Source organism: Anas platyrhynchos, chromosome 4 (genome assembly GCF_047663525.1).
Source record: "Anas platyrhynchos isolate ZD024472 breed Pekin duck chromosome 4, IASCAAS_PekinDuck_T2T, whole genome shotgun sequence".
Taxonomy (NCBI): domain Eukaryota; kingdom Metazoa; phylum Chordata; class Aves; order Anseriformes; family Anatidae; genus Anas; species Anas platyrhynchos.
The window spans coordinates 66,897,964-66,923,949 of record NC_092590.1 but is presented as its reverse complement, the minus strand read 5'-3'; the positions used below and the strand labels follow the sequence as shown (position 1 = coordinate 66,923,949).

Sequence of the window (25,986 nt, the reverse complement as noted above, 5' to 3'; positions counted from 1 at the left end):
CTTAAAACTTGACGTCAGCTAATGCAGTATGCTGGATTTGATCCAACATTTTGGAGCGAATGAGAGCACGTGAATTGTCAGAAGCCTTTCTGTATGTACTGGACCCAAGAGTCCATAAGGGTCCACTCATCCAGATTTTAAAGAAGTATTTTCAATTTTATGTGGATAAGATATTATGGCAGAGCTGTGGGAAAATACAGGTTTGTGATGTAGCTGTTACCAATGAGCAACAGAGATATCTCAATATTAAGTTAGCCATTGTTTAAGGTAAAGTGAAAAATTTGCCCAGAATAGTCTTCAGGTCATAGCCTGAAACTTAGAGCATTTTTTTCTTTTAAAGTGTTTATAATTCTGGCTGTTCATCTAGGTAAATGCAGACATTTACAATAGAGCTGCAAGTGACAGACACACAGTACAGCATTTGTTATAATGCTGCCATAAGAAATGAAATCCCATTTGCAGGATTGTGTGTGACAAATATGGATTTATATACAAGTATGCAATTAATAAAAATGGCAGTTTTAATAAACAGCAGAATAGTAGTAGTTTTTACACTACAGATTAAGTTGTCCCTGCAGAAACACTATTTGTGTTGCTGAAATGATTGCCACATTCAAAATGCACAAAACTAACCACATCAGCAAATGCAGGAACATTGTATGGCAGCTCTGATGGGAATTGGTATACCACTGACCTAGACACTCCTACACCTATTCACACATGCCTGATAATTCCTGCCTGCCTCATTCCCACCTCCTTTTCTAGTAAAATCCTGGGGCCACAGGTTAATCTTGAAAAATCCCTTCTGTCATGCTGCCGGATGTTATAGTAATGGAAACCTATACACGTTTCACACACATCTGTAAATATTGAGGAGGACTTAAGTTCCTGACTCACACATCATAAATTCAGTTCTTTATAATAGTGTGATTTGAAAATCCACCTACCCAGTCTGATGAATCATTCAACTATTCTTCGTAGAACAGATAAAATCTAGTAGGGGGTTCTCTCAATGACTCTCTGACTCACTAACTTTCCTTTTTTTTTTTTTTTTTTTTTTTTTTTGCTACCAATATGCTCATTTAAAAGTGAAAGATCTAATACAGTATTGTAGGTTAACATGTGAACGCTGACTAGAAGGGCTCCCTCATAATGATAGTGCTGAGGTCTGCTACCACCAAGCGTAAATACCAGCCAGCTCATTGGTTTAATTTTTGACTAAGATGGGGTGTTTGTGGCAGGAAAGTAATGACAACACATTTCCCTGCTGTGCAATGCTGCTGGCTCAGCTCCTTAGCCGATTTAAATCAACATTGTGCTTGTGATGTTAATAATGCTGGTGACATTCATGTCAGCTGAAGGCCTGCCCCACAGAGTGCTGCTCCAAGCTGTGGCTGAGGCCTGGTGGACAGCAGAACATGACAGGATATTCCTGAATAAATAATGTCCTCCATAGCAAGTAGATCATCTGGGGTTTTCTGGAACCTGGTGTGAAAATGAAGGACAAAAGGCTCCTTGTGCCACAGTTGGATGATTTGGGCAGTAAGCCGTGAAGTGGGAGAGTCACATGCAGGCCTCAGGTCTGCTTCTTTCCAATAGCACAGTGGAGTGGGAGAGCCAGATCCTTCATATCCTAAACAACAGTCCTAACACACCAGCCAGTGAGACCAACCACAGGCTACGAACCAGGTATTTTAATATGTCTGGTTTTGTGGAAACTTCCCATGTACGTTGAATGCAAAATTCCAGTTCCAGACCTTGCCACCAAATGGAACACCTCCCGGGGTTCCTACACCTCCCACCTGCCTTGGTGCAAATCAACAGCTAATTTTGAAGTCAGTGGTGTTACTACAAACCAGAAAATTAAGTAAAATTGTTTACCAGCCATGATAAATTAATACAGAAAAGAACAAAATAGCATTGCCCAATGTCACAGGTGGACCATGGAAATGCATAGTCAGAAAAAAAACCTACAAACTACATTGACTTGAATCCAGTCTTCCATTCTCTTAAGACATCTGCCACCTTTCAAAGGCTTTTCTGTGAAACATTTTTAAGTCACAGGCTTATAATAAAATACAAGTTTTGATTACAAACTAGATTCTCTCATGAATGTTTTGACAGCCTATTTGCATAAAATGTCTCATCATTAAAATGAGGGTGAGAAAAATGCTCATCAATTTGTTTTTCACAAAGAACATTCCTCAAGGCACAGAAACAAAGGTCAGCTGAAATTCTGAGCTCAAATTTTAAAATATTCACTGAGAAAGGAAAACGTATGCAGAATATATGGAACTGCACTGAAATAATAACAGTGTGCTGAAGATACAAAAATTCAGAAAATGCTTGCAACATTTGCTGGCATTTAAATTGCAAACAAAACACCTGTTGCAATGTTTACTTGATTTATTATTTTTTCTTACACACTTTCAGTAATATGGGACACACAACTACCATTGTACCTCAGATGAGAGAGATTCTCCTTCCCTCTTCATAAAGTTGGATCACACTTTTTTTGTTTGTTTGTTTGTTTTTAACTATAAAACTGGCAATTAATAAATGTGGAGGTGTTTATTTATACCGGCCACTGGAAGATCTATTGCAGTCTAGTTCAGTTTGCTCACTGAAATTCACAGCCAACTTTAGTAACACACAAAACTATTTATTTTTTAATTATACTATTTATTTATTTATTTATTTATTTATTTTTCAGGCCAGTGGCCTTTAAATCAGGGAGAAATATCCTGAACTTAGCCTAAAATGAGTAAAATAGAGGAAAAGCCTATCATTTTATAATTTCATAGTTGTGCTAACATAAAAAAGATTTTACTCCACTGTTTCACTTAAATACTCAATTGCTCAACAAAAACAAACAGACCCTGTTGCTTGACACCTTTTTTGACATTAATATTGTGATTGCCATCAGTTAGGCAGTAAAAGTAATAGATTGTTGTAATCTTAGAAGTGCAAAAAGGATACACCACCTATTCCTGTCCCAATTTATTTCTGCTATTTCTCTAGTTTCCCCACCTCTTCTCCCTGTGACCTTCATGCAGATTCTGGAAACAAACAAATTATTCCTCATTCCCAGCCTTTGATGTTGTGACCTTTCCCTGATGCTGTGTGAAGTTATTGACTTGAATTACAATTTTTGTGTGTTCAGGAACATTGTAGCACTGGAGAATTTAAACTAAATTAAAAGCAACCAGGAGGCTCTTACATGTTATATTTAGTGTTTAAAAAATGTACATCATGGTATGAGATAAAAACAAGAACATGAAAAGGACTTATGGAAAGGGAGCTACTGAATGAATGGGGGTAGAAAGAAAACACTTAAAAACATTTTCAGAGTCAAATTCTACCCTAGGACGCACCTGTACAACAATGATAAAAACTTTTCAAAGGGGTGCATAGTTCCTGAATAAACAGAGCCATATAATCTGAGATGTGATCAAAGTCCTCTAGTCTGTGAAAAGTAAGCAGCCCGCCCCTCAAATGAAATTCTCTCACCTGTGAATGATGTGGTATCTCTGCAAATAATCCAGGGAAAGTGCCAGCTCACAGATGTATAGTTTAACAGTTCCTTCGTTAAAGTGGACATTCTGCTGCAAATGGTAGCGCAGGTCTCCTCCAAGTAAGAGATCAACCACCATGAACATGTCTTCTTCATCTTGAAAGGAATACCTGGAAGAAGGAGTTACAGCAGAGATTTCAGGGTCAGTGAAGTAACCACAGTTGTGCCCTAGGGTAGCTCTCAAACGTAGATCTGCTCATTGTAAATCCATGATTTGTTCAAAAGGCAAATCTGATTTCTCCACTGCTGTGGTCCAATCCTACGGCCAAACTTTCTTTGATTGTGATAGAGTCTGTGTATTCAAGGCAAGCAGAGCTTGGACTGCTGCTGTGCTACTAGGAACTGTTTTAACCATAAAATAACACCTGAATGTTGATAAAACAGTGTTAAAAATACCTTTCAGGTTTATACATTTTAAAATAGCTATATAGACATTCACTTGTCAAAATGGCTTACTAAGTAGCAGCAATAAAATGGAAGGCCTTGAAACACTTGGTATTCACACACATATGACTGTGGCTCAGAACCTACAGAAAGTATCCTCACAGAATTGAGAGCTGCTGTCCCAGGGATATATCCCACATTCATTAAACATATGCAGTGTTCTATTAGCTGAGTATTTTCAATAGCTTCCAACATAGTTCCAAATTCAATAAGAAATAACACTGCAACTTTACTGTAACATACATATTTTTTCAGCCTGTAACTTACATCTTACAAAATGAGAGTCTTCATGGTTACTGACTGAATTCTTCTGGATCCTTTCCCAGAACTGCATGTTGAATACTCTGAGGACCAAATTCTGATCTGATTTAAATCCTGTAAATCCAAAGGTGTAGCCAGCCAATGTATAGAGTACATAGTGCTTGGGCAAGCAGGAATTTCCATGTGTTTCTACTTACCTTGGATAAGCTGCCATTGCTCTACTTTCTTCTGATCTGAGAAAACTGACAGAAACTCACTGGATTTTATTTCTGAATGCAACTATCTAAGACACAGTATTTTAGATTTCCCAAATAGGGAATGATGAATACCTTATTTCTAATACAAAGTCAATCTTCTCTGAGAAATGGTTTTAGAATTCATTTAGTTGTGAAGTTATAATAGCTTATATCTGTTGTGGATATGAACTACTGAGAAGTGATCCACAACGACAGTGCCTCTTCCATCATCTTTTATCCCATGAGGTGTGTAACATATGTTGGTTATAGATTAGATTCAGTTGTCCTGAACTGTAGAATATATAAGGAAATTAAAAAGAGTGGATTTCCAGAAAATCTGTACTAAAAAAATAAAAAAGCAGAAAAGTCAATATTAAGTCAATATTAGATTATTTTAATTGACAGTTACATACAGTTTCACTTTCATTCCCAGGTTTGCATTTTCTGAAATGAGGCACTGCTTAGGGGTTGTCACAAATGATTTGTTTTGAATTTAAATGCTTTCTATTCTTTCGGAACACACTTCTGAGAAGTGAGTGTCTCTATGTACTCTACTCTTCTGTTATGTTTCTGTATGCCTGCCAAATGCCAGGAGGGGAAAGCCATTTTATTTGCATTAAGCTTACTTCTCAATAAGTCAAATCTCTGAAACAAAATCGTAAAGTAGGTGGCACATGGTGTCTGCTCACCTCCAGAGGCTCAGAATTTCATAACACATGCTAAAAAAGAGAAGACTTCAATTATATTCAAATTACATTGAATGTTGCACATGATTAAGCCTGGAGGAATTGCAAAAGAAAGACTAAATATATAACTTTATTATTATTATTATTGACACTGGTATGTTTTTAAATAGAGTAGTTGTAGCTTTGAGCAGATGTAGTGAAAGATGCTTTTTTTTTTTTTTTTTTTCTTCGATTATTACTAAGTGAAGTGTAGATTATGTCTGGTTACCTCTTACAATTAAATATATATATATATGTAATGAAAAGTCATGGATTGAAATACTGTGTTTAGTCTGGGACTACAGAGCCCTTATGGTGTCTAGAATCATATGATCACACTCTTGTAGAGATGGTTATGATGATAAGACTGATCTCAAGAAAGAAAATGTCCTGAGTCATTTCTTTACTGACTCAGCCATCATGAGGCAGAAGGTGAAAGCAGGGTAAAGAGTGACTGTTGTGAATTGTTTTTAAATGCAACAACTATTCCCATTTCTGGGAGAAAAATGAATATGTTAGTAAGAGTATTCATAAATATTTAGTGCAAATAAAAGAGTCATCAGAACAATCAAGAAATAAATGAAATCTTGTGCATATCCAGGTGAATGGTAACACTTAGTGGAACTGGGTTTGCACTCCAAGCTTGTCGAGCTTGTGGAGATGCTGAGGCTCTTTGGTTTCCTGTGGAAGAAATGTTTCTGGGTGGGAGAATAGTGGTCTTACATTATTTCCCAAGTAACCTTTTTGCATATCTGTCAATCATGAATGATTTTAAAAAGAGATAAAAAATGAATAAGAGATAACAAATAAAAATAAGAGATAACAAATGGAATAAGAACAAAGCCAAACCAGGATTCAGAAACATAGTTAATATTTCCATTCACCAGCCTTCCTGAAACTGTCACAACCTCTAAGTGGTTCAAAGGCCAGTTTTATTTAGACATGAAAGCTAGAATGATGCAGACTCAGACACATCTCTTAAGGAGTTCTGTATATCCTCTTTTTCACTTGGAGCCAGAATTTTCTTCCATTTTTTGATTATACGTTATTGATGTATATGTGTGGTAACTCTGTTGATCCTGTCAGCAGTGTTGTGTATTCATAGTGGTGTAGTAAAGATGCCAGCTGCATAAGTCCAGTTAGAAAGAACAGATGCTGTAAATGTGTATGTTCAGTATACAGAGCAGACGTTTTCACCCATGTTACATTATATTGCACCTGACATACATCTCTATGCTAAACATACAAATACATACTATAGTGATGTTTTCCCCACACAGTAAGTCCAGTTGGCTCAAACCCATGTAAATGGAATTTCTCTGGCTATCTGAATCAGACCAGTGTGAGATAAAAGGTGTTGGAAACAACAGGAGATTTTTTTCCAGAAGATTTTTTGAGGGAGGGTAAATGAGTTGATCATAGAGAAATTATATGCCTACAGCCTAGAGGAGAGCTTGGACATGAACAACAGCAGAAGGCCTCTGGAGCCAATGGCCACTCCACTAAGTAGCTCCTGCAGCTACAAATTGTTAAGCTAATGAATGCACAGAAAGAATTGCTCCAGGTCTTGCTGTGCAGCTGATAGTACCAAATATTGTGGCTCCTGCTCTGTGTTAAGGATTCATAGGACTTGGTGTACCAACTCCTGACTGGTTTCGTTTGTCATGATCACAAGCAGTTTTGTCCTCTGTCTTTCTTCCTTATACAAATCCAATATTCTTTCTTTATACAAGAAATGAAGTATTCCCTTTTAGCTTCTTGCTTTTCAATATTTCAAGAAATAAGTGGTTTTGATTTATTGGTCTAAGAATTGAAATTGACAGCAAGTGAAATATTAGGAACCTGAAAAATGAATCTTTGAAACTATTGCTGTAGTCTAGGGAGGGGCTGGTGGTAAATCGACCCAATGGAGATTAGTATTTTGAATAAGCACTGTAATTTTACTTATGCAAGCTTCTTATCTGATCAAAGGCAAATGACACACAAAAAGACTGATTGGTTTTGAAGTAAAATCAGAGGTTTTTTGGGATCTTTATGTTAACCAGGTAGCTGAGAAATACCTTACTGAATGTATTACAGTTTTGTGTCTCATATTGAATATGACATTACTAAGTTGGTGTAAAACCCAAATTTTAAACCTCAGTGAAATGAAAGAATAAATGGCTTGGAGTATTTTTGTTGGTGTTGTTTGTTTGTTTGTTTGTTTGTTTTTTAGAGTAGTGTCATGAGCCAGTTATAGGAAAATTGTTCTAATTACAAAGCTAGACTCTGCTTTCTTTTGCTTGAAGAGAAGTTTTAATACATTAGAATAAGCTTTCTTCAAATTAAGATAAAATAATAATGCCCCTAGCAAAAGCAAATTGGATTTTTGATTATCTTCAGACTGGAAGATAAATTACAATTGAACAAAATCCTCCATGGAAACAAATTTAAACAGAGTACTTTCTGAATAAGTTATATCTGTTCTCATATTTATATCTGTATACTTGTTTTAATAACATATATTTTATATTTATATTTATATTTGTTATTTATATTTCTGTCTCTTCACAAAAGCAGTTACAGATGAGTTATTAAGGTCATTTTTCCCCTTTACATTCCATCATCTTAGTTAGTTAGGGTATTTTTTTGCTGAAGTCCTACCAGATGAGGTACTCACTATCCAGAGCTTTTCTTTCATGTGTATTACCTGGGGAAAAGGAAATCATGATTGATATTCTGTGTATGACTTTAATTTAAGAGTAAAAAATACATTACATAATTTTAATCATTAAGCCCAAGCCAAACTTCATAAATCTGAGTTAATCAGTTAAAGCAAGATATATGCAGTTCAGATATTCAGATAACACCTTTGGTCTTTATAGAATATGATAAATGATTAAGTCTATGCAGCTCCTAACTAGAAATTTAAAAGGGATCATTTTCCATTTTTGTGCTGGTAATACTAAGAGGAGGAGGCAATGTTATCTATTTATTTATTTATTTTTGTGACATGAAGCTGCTAATAAATGTAGATTTTCCTGTGTGTTAGAAAAGGAAACAAAACATACCAGATCCTGACATTCTCTTTACAGACATTTTACATTCCAGAACAGTGCAAAGCAGAGAACTGCAGTAGTGCACTGGTTCCTAACTTTACAGTCAAAACAAGTAATGCAATGGGCTTAGGAAGAACTGGCCTTGTGTCTTGGTGTTGTTTGGATTCTCTCCATGAGTTCATCTCAATACCTGTTGCAGAGCTGTTCAGTCGTGGTCTGGATTAGCAAGGCCTTGAATAGCCTTTTAGACACGTACAAATCCCAATAAGGATAATTCATCTCTAAATTGTGTAAGCCAGCTTGACCAAGAGGGGGCAGGTAGTTAAAGGGTTAACCCTCATTAACTGGTCTCCTTCCAAGAAATCATGTGGCTACATCTGGACTGCCTAGTGAAATCTCATAGAGAATTCTGAGATGGGTCTGAAGAAACCACCTCACCCAGACATACCATGACAGGACCCAGACAGGACCTTGGTGCTGCCCCTTTTGTGAACGCAGAATTTATTACCTCTGTCAAAGCATGAGGCTAGTCTAATTAGGCTAGTCTGGCTTCCTGAACCTAAACTGGCACCTCTGTGCAGTGTTGTGTGAACAAAGCAACTTCTCTGGGAAGTCAGCTCTGTTTACCAGTGCCTCAGTGGTGTTGAAGTGTTTTGAATTGCCTGAGTTACCACTAAACCTGTCCATGAGTAAGAACTTCCCTTCTGTAAGAACCTTCATCACTATGCTAAAAATGGTTCTCATCTTTAGAATGAAAAGAATTTCAAGATTCCCACAGAAGGGAAATTCTGAATAAAAACAAAATTTTCTAATTTCAAACAGATTGTTCAAAAGCTAATTTTCATGCAAATTTTAGAGCCATTAGCCCAAACGAGGCTCTCACAATTTCTAGCTCTGGGATAGGAATCTACAGATGTTTCCAGAGATCTAATAGCAGCTTTTTTCAGAACCAGTAGAGTGTTGATGTTAATACCATCAACAGAATGTCAGTAAGAAGTAGATCCCAAAGACCTGGAAAAACATCTTGGAAGGGTACAGCAAAGCTGAAAACCAGGACCTGACCTTTACTTAAGGACAAGCTCTTTTGAACACTCTTGCTTTCTGCAGGAAAGCCAATGTGAATCCTCACATTACCACTGCTTATTCTGCTTGGTTTTCATATTGGTGAACCAGAATTTTTTACCAGCATAATTGTTACTGACTTTGTTTTTACATTATGAATAATTCTACATGAGTCCTAACTTGAAGAAATCATCTTGCTACACAGCAAAACAGAGGATGTTAATGCTGCAGTTGTGTTTGCCTAATAACACAGTGAATGTCATGTGACTACTAAAACAGGACTTTGGCTTCTGCAGAGCTTGCATGAAAGAAGCATGGAATAGAAACAGCCTGCAGATAGAGGACAATAGAAAACACAGTGAATTTGAAACTTCCTGGCTTCCTGGCTGCACTGCCCTTCCTCCCTCCAATGCAAGGGAGATTTCCCAATTCTTCTACTTGTCCTCCAAGCTTTTGGGGACAGGAGAAATTCTTCTGTACTGTCTGCATGATAAATGGCATAAAGAACACACCAAGGCTAGGGTACCTAGACGTTGGTAACAGAATAATATTCACTAAGATTTGTGTTCTAGGTAACTATGACACCATATCTAACTGCCTTGTAGTTTGTATTTTGACAGAATAGAAAATACACATTTTATCCTTCCTTTACAAAGTAAAACATGAAGCTTTGTTATGTTTTTTTACCTGAAAAAGGGCAAAGAGTTGATCCAAAAAACAGTTGAAACAGAAAGACAACTTATCCTGGGCCACATCAAAAGAAACATGTCAGGCAGGTCAAGGGAGGTGAATCTCCCCCTCTACTCTGCTCTTGTGAGATCCTACCTGGAATGCTGTGTTCAGCTCTGTGGCCCCCAACACAAGAAGGACATAGACATTAGAATGAGTCCAGAGGGGGGCCATGGAGATGATCAGAGGACTGGAGGGCCTCTCCTATGAATAAAGGCTGAGAGAGCTGGGGCTGTTCAGCCTGGAGAAGAGAAGGCTTCAGGGAGACCTTATAGCAACTTTCCAATACCTAAAGGGGGTGTACAGGAAAGCTGGAGAAGGATGCTTTGTCAGGGAATGTAATGATAAGACAAGGGATAATGACTTTAAACTGAAAGAGGGGTGATTCAGATCAGAAATTCAGAAGAAATTATTCACTCAGAGGCACTGGAATAAGTTGCCAAGAGAAGCTGTGGATGACCCATCCCTGGAAATTTTATGACCAGGTTAGATGGGGATTTGAGCAACCTGGTCCCTGCCCAAGGGAGGGGGTTATAATAAGATGATCTTTAATGTCTCTTCCAACCCAAACTGTTCTGTGATTATGTGATTCTGTGATTCTGAGTATGCAGGTATTATGGAGGCATATTTGAAATGTTCCTTCATAATGTCTGTTTTGTTTACACTTCTGTAGATTTTTTTTTTCTTTTTGGAAACTGGATAAGCATTGGTTATTGGAATTTGCAATTTCTTCTTGCAGAACATTTAATAGAAGTCTATTGTTGCAAAGAAATTGAAATACATTTATTTTGAAGCACAGAAAAAAAAGTTATTTCTCCAAATGCTGTTGAGAACAAAGGAAGATTACTTCCTTTATTTCTTTATATATATGTTAAAAATACCTTTCAAGATTATTTAAAAAAAAAAAAAAAACTTCTGAGAACAGGAAAACAAGTCCATTAAAATTAAGTTGTTTATGCTTATTTGAAACACCTTCTCCAATTCTGTTTAGAGTAGATGTGACCAAAGGGGACAGCTAAGAAAATTGACTACATAAAAAATAGCCTGAAATGAAGCTGAATGTTGCCCTGAATTACTGTCTCAACAATTATAGTAAGAAATAAGTAAGCAGAGTCATTAGAATGGTATATATTCATATAACCAACACCAATTAATATTAGCTCCCAACCAGCTAAGTGTTGTCAATTAGAGACAGTTTAGCATTCATCCACATGTGGAGAAAAGACTTTTTTTTCCCTCCAGAAGTATGAGGTGAGGTCACAAACCCTCAATAATATGAAAAACAACTGCTTGTCATTCCCATGTGCACTGCCATAACATTTGTCTCAGTTCATTCTCGGCACACTCTCCAACCATACAGCAGACAGGCAGCAACAGTAATGAACTGAAGATATAAAATCAAAATGCAAAACAAATAACTAGTGTTTACTGTATGCACTTTGGCTTCACCTAATGAAACAAACCTCATTACTCTACTTTCATATACATAAACTACAGGTTATTAATAAATATGTTTTGAACTGTTCAAGTGTTTTGTAAATCCTGATCATTTGAGATGTGTACCTCAGAGCTGCTTCTATTTTTGTCCTTCACCTGGCTGTAATCGACTGATAGTTAACTCCCTCTAAAAGTAACTTAATTTCTGCGTCTGATTTTGCACATGCTAGCCAAGGATGAGGTTATTTAAGATGTGAGTTATGGTGATAACTGTGGATATTTTGCCTTACCACAATCCTGATGTCCTCTCCAATATGGTAGACAAATCATGTGATCAAAATATTTCTGGTCATCTTCTGTACTAGTGTACATTCTCACTGTTTAAACTGTTTTCTGTTCCTCTAGACTGGAGGTGAAGAGCTTAAAGCCAGGTGTCGCTTAATACCCACAGTCAAGTGAGATACACATTTTTTAATATTGTTTTTGAATAGTGTTCACTGAACATTAAAAAAGACTCATACTATAATTTAGATTTGAAAGGTTCTCTGAGGGTCACCAAGTTCAACCTCTTACTGTATTACTCAGGACTAATTTCAAACTTAGATCAGGTTGCTCAGGGCCTCACCAAAGGAAGTTTGGAAATTTCCAAGAAAGGAAGTTCTGCAGCCTCTGCAAGGATACTGTTCTGGCCAGTCCCTGAGTTTTGAAGAGATTTTCTTTTATTCTATCCAGCTGGGATTTCCCTTGCTGCACCATGTCACTTTTGTCAATTGTCCTCTCAGTGTACATCTTTAAAAAGGGTTTTTCTCTATCTTTAGATGTTGCTATCTTTATGTCATCACCATCACCCCCATGGGTAGTGAAAGATTCTAATTAATTTTCCCCCTCATACTCCTGTCCTCTGCTTCTTTGTTCTCCAAGTTAACAACCTACCTGTATATATTTGAACATCAAATGCTCCAGCCCTCAGTCCTTTTAGTGGACCTCCATTGGACTCCCTCCAGTTTGCTGACATCTTGCTTGCACTGGAGGACCCCAGACTTGACACAGTTCTCCAGATGTGACTCACAATTGCCAGTTTCCATCATGTGCTGGCTATGATTTTGCTACTGAACCTTAGTATGTGCTGTGTGATCTTCCCAAAGACCATGAGGACAGGCAGAATCAAAGTCGGAGCTCAGCAGCATCATGTCCCAGCTGTGCTCTCTAACACAAAAGTGACAGTGCTTCTCCAAAACTTAATAATCTTGTAGACAATAACATTTTCCAAGAGAGACCCCACAGGAGGTAATTTCTGAGATACATGACATTTTCTGAACCCTTCACAAACATATATTAGGGGCTTATAAAGTTTCAGACAAATAGAATGAACTTTTGGAACACTGCGAATGACTGAAAATGGAAAAACTACCAAGCGGCCACAATTGACAGCAATTACTATGACTGACAATATCTTTATGCTCATACACTAAGTGATCCATTTTTTTCAAGTGGTCCAACTCTAAAAGTACTTTCTGATAATTTGTTTTGCAGGAGAAAATTAATTACTTTCTGGCTCATTTGCTCATATACTCGTAGACTTAATGGCACAGTAAAGTCTGATAAAGTCTGTTTTCTCAAATATTATTAGACCCATGATAAAGTAAGACTTGCAAATGAATGCAAAACAGGCTCATGTCTCAGGCTATTTGTTTAGGATATTTAAGCAGACTTGGGTGCAATATCTTCAAAGCTCATCTTAATTGGCCTGTTACAAAGAGCACTGCAGCTTTCACCAAGTTCACTTAGTTTCACTGAGTCCCAGATTATCTTCATTCTTCATCAAGTTGTTTTGTATTTGTGTCTGTTTTAATTTTTGTGCATTTTTTTTTCCCAAGTGTTTTATCTTTCATATATATTTTGTTAAGGGGATTAAAGTCTCCCCTATCTTATGTTCTGTGTACAGCATCCTTTAGAATAGGTACATTATAATTACTCATGAAAGCTCCATTCCAGTTGAGTGAACAAGAGCATATATAGAAGGTACTTTGAATTTGCTGATCTGAACCTAATCTTTAAAATCCATTCAGCTGTGTCAGAGATGTGCTGTGACTAGTTATGCTTGTTGTACTTAGTAAATGTTTGCCAAGTTCTTCGTTATCATTTTGTGTTATTACCACTGTTAATTTATATCACTTCAATATGCACATGACATTGCAGCAGTAGCAATTCTTTGTACAGTACTAGATAGCTGCTCTTGTCTTCTGTTTGTCACAAACACACCCAAATAAAGCAAGCAGCAGAGAGCATATATGAAGAACTCAGGAAAAATACTTCTCAGACAATGCTGCATTACCAATGACCCTAAAGCCACAGGGAAAACCTGGAGCAAGAATTTGCCCTGGGAGGAAAATGACCAGATTAGTAAGCAATTTAACAAACTGGGGATATATAAATGGGTTGCACCCATTATAGCTGAGAGAGCTGGCTGATGTCTTTTCAAGTCTGCTGACAATTATCTTTGGAAGGTCCTGGCAACTGTGAAAGCCTGAGGACTAGAGAAAAGCAATCATTCCAATTTCAAGAAAGGCATGAGGAAGATCTGGGGAACTACAGTCTGGTCAGCCTCACCTTTTTACCTAGGAAAGTGGTGGATCAACTAAACCTGGAAACCTTTCCAAACACATGAAGTGCAGGAAGGTAATTAGTAGTCAACAATGATTTACAAAGGGGGAATCATGCTTGAAAAACCTGATCTTCATTAATGTTGGGACAGGAGTGCACCTCCAGCAAGTTCACAGATGATACAAACCTGTGAAGAATGGCATATACAGCAGCTGGGTGTACTGCCATCAGAAGGACCTGGGTTGGCTGGAGGCTGACACCAGCAGACTGACTCTCTAAAGTGGGGCTACATACAAGAAAAGTACTGTCAAAGAATGGAGTTCAAGCACGTATTTGTCTCATGGAGCATATCCTTTGCTTCCCTTCCCTCTTTCACACAACCTCATTATCTGAGGTATGCAATATTTAATTTAATGGAAGACTTTTAAAAATTGCCATATTTCTAAATAGAGATAACTTTTAGTTACTAAACAAGAATGTCAGCAAGATAAATAACCCAAAGTTTCAAAGTATTTAAGTTTTAGGTTTAGCTGGGGTAACAGATCTGTTGAAAGTCTGGATTCATATTTTGGAGGAACTCAAGGTTCAGTAAGCAAACTTGTTATAGATTACAATAAATGAATTCTAAACCTTCTCTATTTTTAACTTCAAACACTGTTCTGTTTTGGAAATGATTTTGTAAGATTTTTTTTTTTTCTTTTTCAGGTCTATAAAGAAAAGAAACAACAAAGTTGCCGTGCTCACCATTATGCTTAAATCATAACAAAATTTAACCTTCAGCACATGAAAAACATCATTGAATGAAAAATAAATGAACACATTTTCAAATTAAGAATAGGTATAAGTCCTTGCAGTATATAACCTTAGACACTACAGTGGTTGTACACACACCTGTGTGTGTGGAGCTGCATGGGTTGAGAGACTTAAAATAGTGTTTTTCTTTTTTATTTGTTTAGTTATGAACCACGTTTTCCCTCTGAGCTACATGAAAACTTTCATTTTTCTTTTTATATGACCTAGAAAAAGCACGCTAGGTTTACCTAGCACGCCTTCTGTATCTCACTGGAATTGGCAGATTTCCATTTACAACCCTGACTTTACTGTAGACTAAAACTTCTTTCTGCTACTGCAAAGAATGTTTTATCTTCTTTTTCTTTTGTTAGAAACATCCAAACACTTTTCATCCCGTTTCCAGTAGAAGTCCTCCACTGTGATATTATTGCATTATTGCTGGTGAATAAAACCCACCACTCAAAAGGTTTCACACAAGCAGTTTTTTGTTTTTGTTTTTTTTTCCCTAAAAATTAGTTATTTTAAAACTGAGGTGCTCGAGTGTAAGACTATGAAGCACAAGTACATGCCCACTAACATTTTCAGTGAAACCAGACATACCTCTTAACAATATATATCTAATTTTTTAATCGTGAACATTTCTAAACCATCAAAATAAATTAATGAAGTTGGATGGAAACACTGTTCACAATGTTGAATCTGTACTAGCTCATTTAATGCATACTTTCTGAATTGGCATAAAAGATGTTTTGCAAGCTTTCCAGGCCCAAAAGACAGAGTAGAAATCTGAATAGTAATGTGAAGAATATAGAACAGAGAAAATCAAGCTTATTGTCTCACTGTCAATTTAACTGAGGACAGAAAGCTGTTTGTAGTTTCAACGTAAAGATAATTTTTTCTTCAGAAAAAAATTCTTACAATCAAGTCTTCTGGAAAAGACATAAGATAGCAGTGTGATTTAAGTGATTCCTCACACAGCACAAGCATACACAAAGTAACCTTTTATTTTATTTTTATCACGTGCATACCAAATTTAAGAGAAAACTTTGTAAACATAGAAATAAAAAGATTTTGGCTTACTTTCTAGAATGTTAGTCATAAATTCAATGGGACAAGATGGGCTGAACTAAATTAAACTAACTATGATTGAGTACTTTAGACCTAGTTTTGCTTTCAAGCATTGTATTAACATGCTGTGGGTTAGGAGAGTAGTTTCTCTAGGCCTTTTTTTTTTTTTTTTCTACTGATTACAGAGGTAGCCTAGAAAGATGGGGCTGATATGAGAAGTCAACCAGGAAGAATTCAAGTCCACTAGAGTTTGTCTCTTCTGTTTTGGGAAGTCGCTAATATGAGCAGCACATCACATTCACCTGTACTTTCCACCTGCTAAAGAAGGGTTGGTAAATGTAACTGACAGTGAACTTTTTTTTTTTGCTCAATCAGCAAAAACAAGACAAAAGACAACATTTCTGATTTATGGAGGTCTTACACATTCTGATTTCCTTCTTTTAACTGTGGTGCACATGTTGCTTCTGATCACCTAATCGATTTTACATTTAGCTCCAGGAAAACAGACTTTCATTTATTCACATTAAAAGGAGAGGAAAGGTATTAAGTTCCAAATGCAATAAATCACAATGCAAAATCCAGGGAGAAGGAAATGAAAATTTCCCTAATTTTCTGTATCTGTTCCTCTGTTCGTCTTCTGAATCGGTTGTTAGTTCCTGTTCAATCTCATGTAAATGACGCCTTCTTCTTTAAGAAGAATGAGATTCACTGGAAGGGGACATGGACATAATGAGGAACCCCTTAGGTTAAGGATCCTGTAGTCAGAAAAAGTGTTTTTAAAAAAAAATGTTTTTAAGGCAGTTATAAATCTAGAAACAAGTAGAATGTAACTACAGACCTTTTTTTTTTTTTTTTTTTTTTTTTTTTTCTGTGAGCAATAGCTCCCTTTAGATTACATAAAAAAATTTGATCTCTTGTATCACTGCCTCTAACTACAAGCATATCAGTGAAACCTAAAGGAAGAAAAGATGCTGAAAAATCACTTCTCCTTCACACATCTTACTCACATTCAACTATAGGCAACTAAGTTGGCACACAAACCAAAGTGATCAGACACACATCTGGTCACAAAATAACCTTCATCATGTAGCATAGCTATAAAGACATAGGCTAGGACTCATCTATGGCTATTTCTCAGCCTTCAAAACTAAATTAATTTGAATACAAGCAGCCATATAACCAATTTTATTTTATTTTATTTTATTTTATTTTATTTTATTTTTTGCATTACATTTCATGGTAGTTCTCATGCCATACTTATCACAATAAAAACTAAGGACTTCTGTCAGTACTTGGTGTGACACCACTGCGTATGTGTCATATGTTCATGCCTTCCCCACCTTTTCTTAGCAAGTGAAGTGAAACATCTTCCCTTATCAGAGCTTTTGGGTCTTCTTGTTTTCCTAATTGTATAGCATTGTGAGAACTGTGTTAGAAAAGCTCGTTGCTGTGAGAAAAGCTCTTTATTGTTCTCTGCAGAAAGATAAGATGTTTGATATGTCCCTCAGATTGTGGGGAAGTCTATGTCTCTAAAAAAAAAAAAAAAAAAAAAAAAGCTTTTACTGCATTACATTATCCAAATTCAGTGCTATGAATTAACCAAGGCTCTGAGTAAGCCTGAGCACTGTATGGTTATCTACATCCTAGGAGAACAACCAGCAGAATGGCAGCTGCTTAGTAGTTAGCTCTTCCTCAACCCATCCTTCAAGCAGAGCACATGGAACAAATATATACAGAGCATGACCTGGAGCTTGGATCGCTTTGCCTAGGAATAGGATTTTATGATCTCTTCATACTAAAATAATAATGAACTTTAATTAGCTTTAATTCTGACCAGTTCCTCTTTTATTTATTTATTTAATTATATATATTTTTCCCTGGGAAATACTGTCAATTACTCACCACTCTTTAATCATTGTAACTACTACCAAAGTGCAACATTTTTCATATGGCAGAATTTTATTTCAGAATATGAATAATCAGATCTTATTGCCACTCTTAGATTTGGCTTTTTTTTTTTTTTTTCTTTCCCACTTCCAAATTTAATCATAACAACTGGCAAGATTATAAAATTCAGTTACTTCTTACCATCTGAGTTTACAGTTCAGTTTATCAGGTCGATTCAGAGCAATCACAGAGAAGGAACTTCAGTTGTCAACTACAATCATTCTGTCTCGACATTTAAATTTATTCTGCAAGATTGCCTGCCAAGCCTTCAAGGTTTACACTTTTTTATTAATTTTAACATGGCACAGTAATGTTATTTGTGGTAACAGCAGTTGTCATAACTGAGGTGCAGTGAGGAGGAGCATATCGTACTGTCAGGAACAAGAGAGAAGCCCCAGTGACAGCAAAGATCATCTTCAAAAACAACATTGCATTAAGAAGGGATCATTAACTCTGGGGCTGCACCCTGAGCCTATGTCATCAGGCATCTGATCTCTAGCAGCAAACAGGATCAGATACAAAGGAGTAACACTGAAAGCACACATACTTCCTTCCCAGCTTCCACATGTAGACCTTCTTGGGTCATTATTTAAATATGAAGAATACAGTGGGTATTAATTGTACACAGTAGCTATCAATGGGCTTGCTGGTGTCTTTCAGGAAGAATTCCCTGGCTGTATGGCCTGCACCAGTATAGGCCTTCTGGTAGAGGTAGGTAGTGTTATTGGTTAAGACAGCAAGATGGGGAATAAGTTGGGTGCAATTCCTGTCGGTGCCCCAATCTACAGCTGAAGAGTTACAGTTCTTTTGCTGTATTGATAAACTAATGGCTGAACAGTTTTTTCTTCAGGTGGCTCATGATATGATCCAGTAATACTTCCTTTCATGACCCATCCTATCTCATCACATGTATGGCTGGATCTTACAATGCATGTCTCTCAACCCCTTTCTTTATAAATAAAATAGAAGGAGAGATTCAAGATAAATGCTTAAAAATTTGCACACCACTGTTCAAAACATACCTGGAAATCTCATTTTTTTAAATCTTTATTATTATTTTTTTTCCTTTTAAATCTTATAATTAATTACTGCAAAAGTTGGTAGAAGAACTGCCACAGCCAGAGTACGAGTCTTGTATTTAAAAATATTATTATCCTTAATTCTGAATACAAGTGGAGTAGAGGGGGAGAGTTTCTGGGACTATAGCATTCCTTTGAAGAATTTCCCTGAGGAAAGCTTGCACCAGAAGCTCCTAAGTTTACATGGTGCTACAGAGCTTGTTCCTGTGTGGTACAGAAGAGGCACTAGTGACCTGTAGATGAGTCAGACTCAGAGCTGGATACTCTAGGCACCAACGCAGGTGGAGATCTTCTGGCTGTATGCAGGGGAAGCAGGCAGAAAGTCCAGCTGGGAGCCCTTTCTTGGTCACAACCTAGAACAAGAAAGGAACCTAGACCCTTGTTGTCAAACATTCCTCCAGGCAATATGAGAAGGGTCAAGTTTCCAACAAAATTTTGTCTTAATTAACATACATCTCCAGACTGTTTGATTCACTTTAATTGAGTTTTTCCTCATAGAAAATTCCCCTGGAAAAATTACATTCAGCTCCAATAACAGCAAATTTATCTTACTGCGCACAAAGAGAAAATCATTATAAGTTCTTCTCCTAGGTTGTATTTATCTTAATTTGGAGTAATAATTGCAGCATATCTGACTTTTGGTGCCAAGGCTGGCAGCTGTAGCTAAATTGGATAGGACAATGGAAACAATATATTGCTTTAATAAGCTAGTGTGAGACTGAAAAACATCTTGGGTTGGGACTAGGAAAGAAATGCCACTTGTAGACATTAACTAAAGCCTCTAACAGTAGCTGATGGCAGTTTACATACTATAGTAATTGAAAGTAGAAAAATACTTTTAGCATATAGATATGTAGACTGAAATAGTAAACTTATCTTCTGACAGAGGCAAAGAGCTGAAGAAATCATCCTCTGTGAGCACATGGGCTAGTTATGGTCTTTAGTATTGACTCAGAAATACAGCAAAAACAGACAAGAAAGCTGAAATTCTGAGAATGAAGCTGGGTAACAGCCAGCAGAGCAGAGACTTGACGATTTACATCACTTCCTATGGAAAAGTAGACCCAGTCTGGAAAAGCACATCTTATATGTAAGTCTTCTCACCTGTTGGGAGGTAGGTCTTTCAAAATGAAGTTCAATAGTTTTGAACCAGTGGCTGGCATTTTTTTTATTTATAAAATGAGGAAAGAAAATCAGAAATGAATCAGAAGATCTCAAAAGTAATCGCATCTGTAACATGAAATTTGTGATGTGTATATGTGATGAAGGTGCTCAGAAAGGTAAGGGCAGAGCAGGAGATAAAAATTCACCTCAAAAGAACTATCAAGGGAGTAATATTTAGCATAAAAGTGTACTAGTGCAATTATTTTCCCACATGCCATACTGTAAATCACCTTGACTCACAAATTCAAGTCTGCTGTCACAACATGGAAGAGAAATAATCAATTATAAAAATTCACATTACATTCATGGCACAAAACTCTACAGAACTCAACAAAAATGGGCAAAGCAATTACTAGCAAAGTAAAAAGTACCTTTACAAGATCTATTTAAAGAACCTGCAAGGAATTATGAACCATTTGTTTCTTTCTTTGCCACTGTTATAGCCCACTTGTTTTGCTATTGGCACCACTGATGCAGCAGTTCTCGAAGAGACAATCCAGTGGGAAAGGGAAACAGAAGAACATCAGCAATTATTGAAATGCTAAAAGGGTAAAAACTGCACAATCAGCTGATGGCAGCATGGGGCCATCAAGGCATCAGCAGTACTGAAGTTTGGTCTATGTGCCAATGGCATAAATTGTGTATGAAATGAATATTTAAAAGGCAGGGAGGAAGTCCTTTGAAGCACCAGGTTCTCATCAGAGACCACAGAAAAAGGCCACCGGATATTCCTACCTAAATATTTTCAGATCAACAGTTTGACAGCTGGGAAAGTTACACCTTCTGTATTTTCCATAGATCCCCAGCTCTTTTCCAAATCAGCAGCATGATTAAATTCTTTGCATGTGCCCACACATTTGTCAGGCCTGATGATGTGTATGTCTGAATTTTTCAAGGTATGCATTTTTCCCCAGCTACAGCAAGTCTTTTTCCTACTTTTCTAGTTATCCAGATTTCAGATTTGAAGGGAATGGGAAGGAGAAGGGTAGAATACTCTTTTAGCAAGTTAGCAATTTCACCCCTCTTACTAGCGGAGTAGTCTTTTCTGACATTTCTGTGAAACAAAAAAGTTACCAAAGTACAGTTAGACAAGAAGTAAGTATCTTATTCTGCTTTTTTTTTTTTTCTTTTTTTTTTGTTTTGTTATGACTTCACCTAAATATACTTAATACACCATACCTAGTGTTTATTTCTTTGATTCCCAACAGAGATTCCATGTGTGTGTGCTTGCACATCTGAACAATAATTCACAAAAAGTTATTGATTGGTTTGGGTAGCTTTTTGCCCTCATATCTCTTGCATTTTGACATAGTGGCTCAAAATCTGAATTTCGTAGCTTAGGGCAACTCTGAATAATAAGACTTTCTAGCAGCCACTATTTCTCCTCTTTTCCATGGTCATATCAATTATTATTCCTACCAGTACCAAAATGAAGCAGACTAAGTAGAAGAAAGAGATTATATTAGCTGAATCTTTATTTCATGAAGTCAAATTAGTGAGAAGTGTGACTTTAAAAATGCCAGCTTCAATTTCTAATAAATTGGCTTTATCAGCACATTGCTCACTTTCATTTCCAAACTTTATATAAATTTAAGCAATTTCTAAATGCAGTCTTCCTCATTTTGCTATCAACTCCCATTTTAGTTGATCACACTCAGTGTCAGGGGTAGTACCAACTCAGGGAATCAATCCCTTGGTTAAAATTAAGACACAGTTCATTAGTACTTACACTGTCTATTAAATCATGATTGCTGTCACATTTCCTAGAACACCAGGACCTATTTCTTGTCATGGGAGTTATTGTTCCTCACTGCCTCTCATTTCAGAAACTATTTCTTCATCTCAAGCCATATCCTGCTTTTTCTTTGCTTCTGACTATCCAAGTTCAGCTCGCCAAGTCACCAGCACCAAGAAGAGGTGCATGTGCAAACTCCCCTCCTTTTATCTCTCCACATCATAGCCTGCCCACAGAGACAACATGAGGCTGTGTGGGCAGTTATTCATACAGTAATGTCAGGGGTGCTAATTCTAGCAGGGCTGGCCTTTTTTACATCAGAAGAAAATCTTTCTGTATAAATTCACTGTTTGCTTTGTCTCCCTTTTTCTGTTCTTTTTGTCTACAGTTGTTCCCTCCCATACCTCAGGAATCATGAGATATATGAACCATACTGAGCTTTTCAAAACAAAAGATAAGAGCTTCCTGCAAAAGCAAGTCTTCTTCATTTTTATGCAGAATAGGCCATTAAAGAAAAAGAATATCACATTGATATGAATTAAAGAATTAATACATCTCAAGTGCAATGTTAATTAATGATTACTAATTGCACCATAACATTCCTGTGAATTCTGTGGGCAACATTCATGTCTCCATTCTAGTAATATATATTTAAAACACTCAAATAACCTTAAGTTGCTTTATCTCGTCAGCACAGGAACTTGACATTAAAAAAGACAGGATTTCCCAATTCCTATTCCAATTCTGCCATAAGAGTTCAGCTCAGCTCTATCATAAAAAGAAATAAAGTTCAATGTTGTGGTGTGTATCATTTCACTATGTGAAATAGTGAAAGTAATTTTTTTTCTCTAACGGATGGTTATAATTATGAACCTATTTGTTAGTATGTCATAGTTACAGTTTTTTCTTGAATAGAAAATTAGGATATTGATATTTCAGATGCTTCAAAAGAAAAAAAAAATAAAGGAAAAAAAAAAAAAAGCAAAAAAAGCATATGATCTAAACCTCAGTTTTAATACATGTTGCAGAACAACTACCTGAATGTGTGGTATAATGCAATGATCTTTTAATGTAGACATTATGACAAATTCTTAGAAGAAAGATGTAAGAGTCAGGACATTTGGAATTCACCCATGAGAAAAATGACTTGGGAAACAAGCGAGCTCAAAAGTCTAACTGAAATTTGCTACTTAATAATGACAATGATGTGGTGCTTCTGTAAGCAAATTACCAGACATTTTAACCACTAGCTGACCAGTTGTCAGCTACTGCTCATAGGAACGTGAGAATGTGAGTGTTGTTCTGCCAGAATGGTTCCTGAGCTATTTAATATGCAAATATAATTTGCTACTGGTGCTGGGATGTTCATGTTGAATCAGGAGTGGTCATCTCATGATAGTGATTAACTAAGATTAGCACATGACCTTGGATGAACAAACATTTGGAGCTATTTCTTAACTCACAACTAATGTGTAAGGGATTTCATAGCACAGAAAACGCAGTGAGTGTTTTTTTAAATAAAAAAGCGAGGGGGAAGGGAGGAAGAAGAGGAAGGGTTACTCAAGAAAGTTATCCCAAGACAGTGCAAATAAACAACTAGGATAAGATGACTAAAGAGCATCTGAAAATTTTCCTAAATGTAGAACTTTTGGGGAAGGCGTATAGGAGACCCTGTACGTTTGTCGAAGCAATAAACTATCAGTTCCACTTTTGACCACCATTAATTGAAAGAACAAATATCCATTTGATACACAAATGTCCAATTTATTCAGCCCACAAAAGTCAAAAGTAGTTTTGCATACTTTTGGAGGAGAGTATGGGTTTAAGAGCAATAAATTAGCTGGACTTTTCTGTGGTATACGATGCCATTTTCACTTTAAGAAAGGGATAGTTGATAGTACCATGTTCATTCCTTACTTTCTCCCTCTCTCAAAGCTCCATCTGTCTGAAAATACTCATTTAACTGTTGGAATACAATTCAGTATAAAAAGATTTCATGGTTGATTTTGTTAATTAATCAGCAGCATTTTTCTGTTAAACCCACAGAAAGATAGTGACATTTGGGCAGTAAGGAACACTAATATTGATAAGCCAAATACACTCATGTGCCTCCCAAGCCATAATGTTTGAATAAAAATATTATTTAAAGCCAAACAAATATATTTTTCAGGATTTTTTTTTTTTAATTAATACATTTGAGTTCTTCATATAATAGCCTCACACTAAGTAATGTGCTTCAGATGTGAATCTGTTTTCAACAGTTTCTCATCTCCAGAAACTGATAAATACATAAAAATAGCGCATGTTAAAAAACAAGCAAGCAAACAAAAAAAATGTCTTTCAGATTTTCTCAAATACTCCACCAGGGTGAGTCTTTCTTATTCTACAATATTTAATTTCACATCTTATGAACACTCTGATCTTTTGGATTTGCTTCCGAAGGACTCAGGCTACTCATAACTATTTATTTGTTTTGGTGAAAAAAATGCTTTGTCCAAAAAAAAAAAAAAAATAACCAATTGAAGTCCCTGGGCACAACGAGTTTACTTAGACAGAAATTAGAAATGTTGCTGAACTGTATTTGATTGAAGTGATTTCTGGTTTTATGGTGAAATACAACTTTTGCAGCCAAGATGTCAAATTTGCTAGCCACTGATTCCTGAAACTCAGACATGGAAAATGTGTAATGAAGTACTGCATACTCTGCCTTTGATGTGAACATCTAAGCCCTTAATTTGGAAGACATATATGCATGAATCAAAGAAAAGATATACCCCAGAGTTTCAGTTAATTTCAGAGTAGCAGAGTTGCACTATTATTTCTGAACTTTTCTACTTGACTATGTACTTAATGGAATGAAAGAGAATTATAGCAGGAGGTGGAATGTGATTTGAGCTCAACTCTGCATTTTGAATTATGAATGGCTGTATTATCTTTGCACAAATAGAAAGGCAAAATAGCAGCTAATAATCTGCATCAGAATCAAGGTAGACAAGAAAGAAGAAGTTAACTTACAAGCTTTTCAATTTGTATGGAAGATTGGAAAACAAAACCTAACAAGCAAGATTGTTTTAATTTATATGTAGAAGAGTAATTTGAAGGGAAAAAACAACACATGAAAATACATGAAGGGAGAGCAATGAGGACAAACACTATCTCAGCAGAGAATTCCTCACTTATTTGTCAAAACTAGTCAGATAGCACCACACATAACAAGTCAACTATTTCCTAACAATTGGAAGATGTTCCCAAATGAAAACCAAAGCACAAAGCAATGCTTTGGGGAGAACAATATCATATGGCTGCTGAACCAACCACTTTTTCCACCTGTTTCAATGAACTTCAAATATCTCAGGTTATAAATAACACAGAAAACACAGCTTGAAAAATCTCTTGTACACACACAGCACATATGAGTTGATCTTTATCAAATAGTGCTTACATTCCATATCTCAACCAGTGAGGCTGTGGGTCCTTCACTGAGAGTGTACATTTGCATTTCCTCTGCAGTTCAGAGGAATTGCTTCTGTTCTTTTCTTTACTGCTTTGAGACATGCTCAACATATCAAAACTCTCAATATTTTGAAACTCTTACAGATTCTTTTGAAGAGGAGAGATGAAGATTGTCTCCTTCAAGAAGACTCTCTTCTTGGTGCTTGGTGCTTAAAAGAGGAAAAAGACACCTATGAGACTTTTTGAGTAGAAAAGAAAATCTCACCAATCTCTGTCTAATCCTGGTGTTACTCTAATATTAGATCTGCTTATGAGAACAGGCATAAAAATGAAGAATGAGATGTGAGGTTCTGATTCATTCAGTACAAAGAACATTTCAAAATTATGGCACCTACATACTGTTAGTAGACAGCAGCTGTTTTACATTAATAGTTAGGAGAGTAGGTGTTGTCACTTCCTGTAGAAGATAAATAAGCCCACATGGTGTTAATGTGCCAAAAGGCCTTTACTATACTAGTGCCTTATACATAAGTTTCATCCATATTTCATCTATGTTGAAATGACTTTCCACCAATCTCAGTGGCATGCAGGATCATCATGGCAGACCTTCAATGCCCTTCTGAATCTAGTAAGTACAT

General features: G+C 36.4%; 1 protein-coding gene across 2 annotated transcripts in view; it reads right to left on the bottom strand.

Moving 5' to 3' along the window:
• Window positions 1–25,986, bottom strand: part of STK32B (serine/threonine kinase 32B) — a 173,445-nt gene that overhangs the window by 75,871 nt on the left and 71,588 nt on the right. For both annotated transcript variants that reach the window (XM_072037779.1, XM_027457399.3), the window contains exon 4: window positions 3,511–3,684. In XM_072037779.1, coding sequence (XP_071893880.1) covers window positions 3,511–3,684 — 174 coding nt within the window. The remainder of the gene's footprint in view (window positions 1–3,510; window positions 3,685–25,986) is intronic.